The 9,373-nt window shown below is 33.3% G+C and overlaps 1 protein-coding gene across 1 annotated transcript; it reads left to right on the top strand.

Moving 5' to 3' along the window:
- Positions 1-3,058: 3,058 nt before the first annotated feature.
- On the top strand, positions 3,059-8,655 carry LOC139846987 (nucleolar complex-associated protein 2). The gene is made up of 11 exons (XM_071836583.1): positions 3,059-3,188; positions 3,288-3,403; positions 3,766-3,828; positions 3,930-4,475; positions 4,583-4,885; positions 5,175-5,504; positions 6,601-6,807; positions 6,908-6,994; positions 7,352-7,446; positions 7,535-7,687; positions 8,159-8,655. The coding sequence occupies exons 1-11, from the start codon at positions 3,170-3,172 to the stop codon at positions 8,457-8,459; spliced, it is 2,220 nt and encodes a 739-aa protein (XP_071692684.1). The 5' UTR covers positions 3,059-3,169; the 3' UTR covers positions 8,460-8,655.
- Positions 8,656-9,373: the final 718 nt, after the last annotated feature.

The following is a 9,373-nucleotide window of genomic DNA, read 5'->3' as shown; positions in this document are numbered from 1 at the left end:
GAGGGTCTAGTTATCAATTTTCCAAGAGAGCAAGATGTACATGGAACCATTGTATCATGATGGATTTTTCTATCCTTTAGTGGATGTCCATGAGTACATTCAATAATCCTTTTCATCATTGTTGATCCTGGATGGCCTAATCTGTTATGCCATAAACTGAATACACCAGGATCAATATATTTTTCGTTAACTACCATATGTATTTCTGGTACATTTATATGTGTATAATGTAATCCAGAACTAAGTCTTGGCAGTTTTTCAACCACATGACTCTTGTCAGTGATACTTAAATATTTCTCATTTTCTGTTGTCACTGACTGATAATCATACCCGTTAAGGTATATGTCGGAGAAACTCAATAAATTTCTGCTTGACTTGGGAGAAAATAAGGCATCATTTATTAAAAATTTTGTACCATTTGGTAGTATGAAATTTGCCTTTCCTATCCCTTTTATCAAGTTAGCAGGTCCTGATATTGTATGTATAGTTCCTTCCGTTGGTTTTAGATCAATAAAATATTTCTCGGATTTAAGTATAGTGTGTGTAGTTCCACTGTCTGCTATACAGAGATCTCCACCACTTGATTGATGTTGTATTCCAGCAAAATTCATATTGAACTTCATATATAAGAAATAAATAGTGAGTACATTAATATTACACAATATTTTAAACGCAAATAGATAGTACTGAAACATTTAGCAAACATAATGACAAAGACAGACGATATTAAATCGTTTATTTTTCAAAAGACACACAACTTAAACATTCAAGAAATCTTCATATAAATCAGATGGTTTCTCAGTGACTGTTGGATCAATATTATCCACAAAATTTACTTCCTTTTCTTTACCTTTCAGCGAATCCTGATACATCTTAACAAGATGTTTAGATGTTCGGCAAGTATTAGCCCAGTGGCCCATTCTACCACATCTGTAGCAAGATTCTTCAGAATTTTTAGAAGAATTTTCTTCAACATCTTGTTTAATGGGCTTGTTTTGTGGTTGATATTTATATTTTCGTGGATTACTATTTCTTTGACCACCACGGCCACGACCACGACCACGTCCACGCCCATTACCATTACCATAAGGATGGTTTCTACCATAGTTATGGCTTTTGGCATGATGATGGTGATGGTTATTATAACCACGACCTTGCCCGCGTCCTTGTCCCTGTTTATAATTATTTGCAGTATTTGCTTCAGGGATTGCAAGTGTACCAGTAGGACGGGATTGCTGATTTTTCATTAATAGCTCATCATTTTGCTCTGCAACTAAGAGATATGAATTAAGTTCAGGATATGTTTTGAACTTTAGCATTCTCAAATTTCTTTGCACTGTGATGTTTGCAGCATTCATTGTGGAGAAAGTTTTCTCCATCATGTCTGCATCACTAATTTCATGTCCACAGAATTTAAGTTGTGAACATGTATTATACAGAGCTGAGCTGTATTCATTTACTTTCTTAAAGTCTTGGAACCTTAATGTTCTCCATTGTTCCATTGCAGCTGGAAGTAAAATTTCTCTTTGATTATTGAATCTGCTTTTGAGACCTTCCCATAAAACATGGGGATCTTCTACAGTCACATAATTATTTTGTAAGCATTCATCAATATGTTGATGAATAAAGCAACATGCCGTAGCTTGTTCTTTTTCAGAACAAGTGTTGTTTTCATTTATGGTTTCAAGAATGCCCATTGATTTAAGATGCATTTTTACTTTTATAACCCATGGCATGTAGTTGTTTCCAGTTGATTCTAAAGGAGTAAATTTAAGCTTTTCCAGATTCGACATTTTCTATTATCAAAAATTAAAACAAACATCATGATAAATTAGAGTCAATTTATATTCATAAGTATATAAACATTAAACATAAATTTAATATAACATAAATGATAAGTAGGTGACAGTGTCGACCATGTGTAAGCAATCATAAATAAATGTTATATAACAAAAATATAAATATTAGTAAACATAAATGAAAATTTGGCGACAGTGTCGACCATATATTTTTTCAGGTGGTATAACCGACCTATATCATTCTGGTGGTATAACCGACCATATATCATTTTGGTGGTATAACCGACCATATATCATTTTGGTGGTATAACCGACCATATATCATTTTGGTGGCAGAGCCAACCATATTTAGTATTAAGATTATCGTGCTGATAACGTGTTATAATTCAGTAGGCTTATAACTACCTTTAGTGGTTTGATTCTTGATGTTATAATTCAGTAGGCTTATAACTACCTTTAGTGGTTTGATTCTTGATGTTATAATTCAGTAGGCTTATAACTACCTTTAGTGATTTGATTCTTGATTTAGAATACTAATAATGAAGTGTAAGAACAAAGATGATAATGGAGAGAAAGAAAGAAACACTTTGTAAGTGTGAGAAATGGTGCAAGTTTAATGCTTGCATTCATGAGTATTTATAGCCTAAAATCTCAATATAAAAATACATACTTTGTGTACCAAAATTGACTATATGTATACACCAAAATTGACTATCCATATCTATATTATTATTATTATTATAACAGTTGTGACTAATTGGACAAAGCCATACACAAAATTTTTCACTAGTTGTGACTAGTTAAGTCATATTCATATCTGAAGGATTTATGGTTAAGCCAAAAGCTATTTAATTATGAAACAAGTTATAGGTTTTTTTTTTTTTTTTTTTTTTTTTTTTTTTTTTTTTTTTTAAAGTACATTCGAATCAAAGCTATTTATTTATCTTTTTCTCCGATAAATATTTTTTTCTTCCAAACTCTAAATCCATTAAACTGCTATAAAATAAGAACATAGAATGATCAATAAGCTAGAATTATTTTACATATTCATAAAAAAAAAGTCTTTAACTTTGTTGAAAGCTTAGTTTTTTAATTGTTATTTTTTAATTTTATATTTTTATAACGAATTTTAATTTTTATTTATAACGAAAGCTGTCCTTTATATGGTGAACGAGGCCCATATTGATTAGTACTAGTTCATATGAAACCTGAATAACCCAACCCAACCCAACTCAACTCAACCCAATTTATTACAACAAGCTAAAACCCAAAAAAAAAAAGAAGAAAAAGAAACCTCCTTCACCGGCGCCACACCCATAGCCGTTTTCTTGATTGTTGCTACTGCAAGTCTCTGTTGTTCTATTATTCCAATGGGTTCCAAGAAAAAAGGTTTCTTTATTCTTTAAACATATCTTTCTTCCTTAAAAAAACAAACTTTTTGATACTAATATGATTTTTATTTATTCTGTGTTCATGCTGTAATTTTAGACAAGAAACTGAACAAGAGTTCTGTGAAAGATGAACAAAAGGAAAAGATTGCAGAAGAAGCACCAGTAGAAAATGCTAAAGATCATAAGACTCAATTACAAAGGCTTTCAGAAAAGGTGAATTTGAATTCAATAATCTTGATATTTCGCTTAAACCCTAATTGTATAAATTAAATGCTGTTGGAACAAATTTATTTCTATTAGCTGTTAAATGAAATTAATTTAACTTCTTATTACTCTTTTAGCATACACACTTGCACAGACCTTGAGGAAAAATGCTGTAGTATTGGTTAGGGTTTTAATGAAAAGTAGGATTATTATCAAGAGTTATTATTTTGTTTTATTTTATTTTTATGATTGAATACATCTGATTAGATAATCTGTTTCTTATTGGATTTTGAAACAATTTTGGTTCTTCTTTAAATTATTTGTCTTGATGCGTGAGTGTTAATTGAACCTTGTTTTGTTTTGATTTACAGGATCCAGAGTTTTATGAATTCTTGAAGGAACATGACAAAGAACTTCTTGAATTTGATGATGAGGTATGTTTTTAGTGCGAATATTTCGATATATTAAAATAACCCTCTAATCGCACTCGTGTTATTTCTATTTTTTATATTTATATGATTATGATTATGTGTAGGGGGATGCTGAAACCGACGTGGATGATGAAGAATCACAAAAAGGTGAAGATGAAGAAGATGATCCGATGGACCAAAACGACGGTTTACCAAAAGAGAAACATATAAAAACAGTGACCAGCGAAATGGTAGATTCATGGTGTAAGGCAATTCGTGAAGAACGTAGAATCGGTGCAATTCGTAATATAATGAGGGCTTTTCGAAGCGCTTGTCATTGTGGTGACGATGATCACGAGTCAAAGTTAACTTCCATGTCATTTCCGGTTTTTAATAAAATATTATTATTTGTATTAAGTGAAATGGACGGAATACTTAGATCGATATTGAAACTTCCTCTTTCGGGAGGTAAGAAGGAAATGATTATCGAATTGATGAACACGCGCGCATGGAAAAATTACAATCATTTAGTCAAGTCGTATTTGGGTAACGCTCTTCATGTGTTGAACCAAATGACGGACACCGATATGATCGCTTTTACGTTACGACGTTTAAAGTTCTCTTCTGTATTCCTAGCTGCTTTCCCAAGCCTACTAAGAAAGTATATAAAGGTACTCATAATGCTCTATTTGTTTGTTATTATTAGGTATAAAATAGAATAGAGATGTGGTTATTTTAACCCATTTAACTGAAACCTTGCTTTTGCATCTGTTTTTAGGTTGTTCTTCATTTTTGGGGAACTGGTGGAGGTGCGTTACCAATAGTATCGTTACTATTTTTGAGAGATGTGTGCGTTCGACTCGGTTCCGATTGTATAGACGAATGCTTTAAAGGAATTTACAAAGCTTATGTCTTGAATTGCCATTTCGTGAATGCAACGAAACTTCAACATGTACAATTTCTTGGAAATTGTGTTAATGAGCTTTTTAGGGTGGACCTTCCGTCTGCATATCAACATGCATTCGTTTTCATTCGCCAATTAGCTATGATATTACGCGAGGCATTTGCCACTAAAAGAAAGGTAACTAACGTAATGCTTTTATTTTGCTAAGGGTGTGTTTGTTTACCTTCTAATTGAATGGTTAATGGTGAATTGTTTAGCATATCGTTCATTCAAAATGATTATCAACTAGCTTATTTTCATTCAGAACCAACTCCAAGTTTATTCAGAGACTTTGAAAGATTCAGATTATGAACCATTTAACCCTAAATCATTCAGTTTTGTCAGACGCAGCGTAAATTTATGTTCTAACTTAATCTGTGTAAACTTAGAGTTTAATGGTATTCACTCGTTCGTGATGGTTTAACAGGAAGTGTTCAGAAAGGTTTATGAGTGGAAGTATATGAATTGCCTTCAACTTTGGACTGGAGCAATTTACGCCTATGGTTTAGAAGCTGATTTTAAGCCCCTTGCGTATCCGCTGACTCAAATAATTTCTGGGGCTGTTCGATTGGCCCCAACTGCTCGATATCTTCCCCTAAGATTACGATGCATTAGAATGCTAAATCAGATTGCAGCTGCTACAAATACATTTATTCCAGTCGCTGTTCTTCTTACAGACATGTTGGATATGAAAGAATTACATAAACCACCTACTGGAGGTGTCGGTAAAGCCGTTGACTTACGCACTATATTAAGGGTATAGTTTTCTACTTCATTTTTATCTTCTCCGCTTGTTTTATATCGTGGGTGACTTCATAACTTTGCTCCGTTCTCTTCTAGCTATTTTTTATTTGTATGACCCTTTATATGGCTTCTGACATCATTTTTTGTTTTTACCCCCTCCGTCCCAAAATAACTGCCCCATTTTTTACCTTTGAAAGGTTTTCTTTTTCGACTTTGACTTAAAATAGTATTGTTGTATATTATTTGATTAAAATCAAATTTATATGAACCGACTGTACTTTAACTGTGTTTTCGTTGGTATAAATCTCATTTTTCATCAAGTATTATATAACACAAATATTTAAACTCAAAATTGAAAAATAAAATGTTTCAAAAGTCAAAATGAGGCAGTTATTTTAGGACGGAAGGAGTACCTTTTTTAGCTTTTATACCTATATACTAAAATGCACGAAGAAATCCGTCGTTTCAGTTGTTTCGGATTGTCGTTTTGAGTTTGCGTTCACACTACACTACAACTGATCCCTCAACTTTGGCTCAATTTACACAACGACCCCTCAAGTTTACATTTTCTCAGCGTAGAAAGTGTAAATATATAATTTTATTAAAATAAAAGAAACTAATTTTAATGGGCCCTATCTTCTCGCTCGGTGCGAGTAAAATATTTCCGAGACCACCGTTCAACTCGAAATAATTTTACGAACACAACGCGACTAACTATACGCGAAACGGACATCGTTAAAAAACATTAAATATCTCGGGCTATATTTCATACATATACATTACACGTACAACAAACAACCCAACCTATTAGATACATTAGGTACCAAACAACGTATATTCAAATTCGACCGCGCGTTGAATGCAACCGCAGCAACGCGCACTCGATTTTTTTTCTAGTTTTTGACTATTTAGGCTTCGATCCATCTTTCTTGTTGTTTAGTTTTCTAACCTTGGCCCTTTTACGTAATTTGAACTGAGCTATTTTACATATTTGAACTGGTAGGGGTAAAAGTAACCCGAACCAACCTGTTCATTAGAAAATGGGTCAAAACGGCCACCTACATATATACGAATAAGCTCTTTATTTTTAATTGAATTTGAATTTTCAGGTTAGCAAGGCGACTATAAAGACACGATCTTTTCAGGAGTCATGCGTTTTTTCTGTTATCGAAGAGCTTGCTGAACATTTAGCACAATGGAGCTATTCACCTGCTTTCTTTGAGCTTTCTTTTGTTCCCGCTGTTCGTTTGCGTAATTTTTGCAAATCTACAAAAGTGGAGAGATTTCGTCGTGAAATTAGGCAATTGATTCGTGAGGTGGGCAATATATAGCATCTATAGATGTTTTTCGACACCAATTTTTATTATATATTACTGTATATGAATGAGAATTTAATGGTTTCATTGGTCACTGCAGATTGAGGCTAATTGTGAATTCACTAACAAAAAACGAATGTCGTTTTCCTGTCTACCAAATGATCCGTCCGTATCATCATTTATGGAGGTTCGCATTCTCGTGTCTTCAATCATCTTTATTTATTTATTTATTTATTTTATTTATTTTATTTTGATTTATAGATTGTTGAATATTGTTGTTTTAGAACCTGATTGTCGAATTCTGATGCTTTATGATAAATATTAAATGTTTGGATAATCAGTTTCTGCTCTGATATGTAAGCGTCAGTTAATCGGTTTGTTAGAAAACAGTTACATATGAAATGTAACAGTTGCAACAAAATATTATTCAACTTGAACAACAGAAGAACATTCATACACTCTTCTCTACAGCCTGTTGTACTGCTAATTTTCTGATTTTAATGAGTCCGTATTAAATATTTACTATAATTATAATTCGAAACAGGATGAGAAAAAGAAAGGTGCTAGTCCTCTTTCTAAATATGTCGCAACGTTGCGTCAAAAGGCACAACTGAGGAACGACTCATTAGCCGAGTCCAGGTTCGTGACTGTCACATTCATAGTTTCAGTTATATTACATTTTAAATTTCATTTGTATGTTGCTAAAGATCTTGGATATTTTTCTCAGTGTAATTGTGGGTGAAAAAGCATCAATCTTTGGTAAGAAGAGAGCAAACAAAGATGACGACGATGATGATGATGATGATGATGTCGATGAGGAAGATGTTGTGGATGGTGCTGCAGTGTTTAGTTCTTCATGGTTACCGAGTAAAGATCACAAGTATGTTTTTTCTTTTTCAAACTATCACTAGTTTCTTTCGTTTAGAGGTGGCAAAATGGCCAGGTCATTTAAGTAGTCGAAATGAGTCTTTTGCTAAACCCTAAACCCTAAAACGATTTGATATGGTTAAAAATGATCAACTGTGGTTTGAAGTTTCCATCTCTATTACACAATTAGTTATATTTCAGTTTCTAACCTTAAACCATCACTAGATAGCCCAGTGGTTGGGGCCCTAAGTTTCTTGCAAGAGGTCTCGGGTTCGAATCCTGTCTAGGAAGAATATTTAGTGGTGGCTAAGGATGGGTTGGAAATAGCCAGGGGAGTAATCATGCTATCAGAGTATGAGGTCGGATTACTTGTCCTTATGGGTAGCCCGAACACGAAAAACCTTCTACATTTTACCTTTTTTTACTTTTTTTTTTTTTTTTTTTACATCAGTTTCTAACCTTATTGATGTTTACTGAGTTATAGAGCTAAGGATCTTGAGGAAGATGTAAAGGGAAAAAAGGGTAAAAAACGACAAAAGCAAAAAGGCGGGGGTGAGAAGGCGGCTGCTGGCGATGAAGATGTTGTGGAGGATTTTGTTCTTAGTTCGGATGAAGAGGAGTCAAGTGACGATGATGAAAATGCGATAGAAACCCAAGAAGACGTCAAAAAGAAAGCTACACCTTTGAAAAACTCAAAGCGTAAAGGGTTCGAGAAATCGTCAAAAAGAAAGAGAAACTTTTATGCAAACAACAAGAAGTCTAAGAAAAGGAACAAGGCAAATTAACATTTTTTTTTGTTTTGTTTCTTTTTCGTTGTTCTGCATTTGATGTAATTTGTCTGTTATGTTTATTTGAGACTTAGATCCTGCAATTTTGAGACTTGTATTGTGGCAAACTGGGAAATGAAGTTCTATTTATTGTTTTTTTTTTTTTTGGGGTGAAAAATCGAAACTTATATAAAATAATACACACTTTTTTTGATGAACGAGCCTGTTAAAACAGATAGAGAGCAGAACCCGACGAGCCTAGAGCAGGAGACGTGCAAAATCAAACAGAACCAGGGTTAACAAAACAACAAAAACCAAAATTTAAAGCTGAGATTCACCTATCTAACACAAAACACAAAGAAATAAACCAAACAAGAACTAAACACTAAAGGGCCACTCTATTTATAGTTTGAAAAAATTACGCCGTTGGTACCTGTGGTTTGTCGAGATTTGCATGAGAACACCTAAACTTTACTTTTGGCGTGGTTGGTACCTAGGTTTTCAACATTTTTCTTGGTTAGTACCTTAACCAAATGGCCATTAAAATGTCATGGTTAATCCCTCACATGTGCCACGCATGTGAGGGTATTATTGTCCGATTAGAATATATTAATCCATGTAAACTATCTTAACTTATAAATGCCAAAAGGGACGGCGTTCAAACATAAAGACATAAGATAACCAATGAGTATATATCAAAGTTTTAAAGCCAGCAATCAAACTCCTAATGTCCAAGATGAAATCAGTTTACTTTTTCATTTTAAAAGTCATTTAAGATCTAGCAAAAAATAAAGTAACTCTTACTACATCAATTTACCTTGTCTGTCAGAGTCCCTAATCTGCTTCGCAGGGAGAAGATCCCAATCATCAAAGTATAAACTTCCAGTATGTTTCTCTACATTATCATTAAGAAGATAAACATGATCAATTTG

Source organism: Rutidosis leptorrhynchoides, chromosome 5 (genome assembly GCF_046630445.1).
Source record: "Rutidosis leptorrhynchoides isolate AG116_Rl617_1_P2 chromosome 5, CSIRO_AGI_Rlap_v1, whole genome shotgun sequence".
Taxonomy (NCBI): Eukaryota; Viridiplantae; Streptophyta; class Magnoliopsida; order Asterales; family Asteraceae; genus Rutidosis; species Rutidosis leptorrhynchoides.
This window is presented reverse-complemented; position numbering and strand designations above follow the sequence as displayed.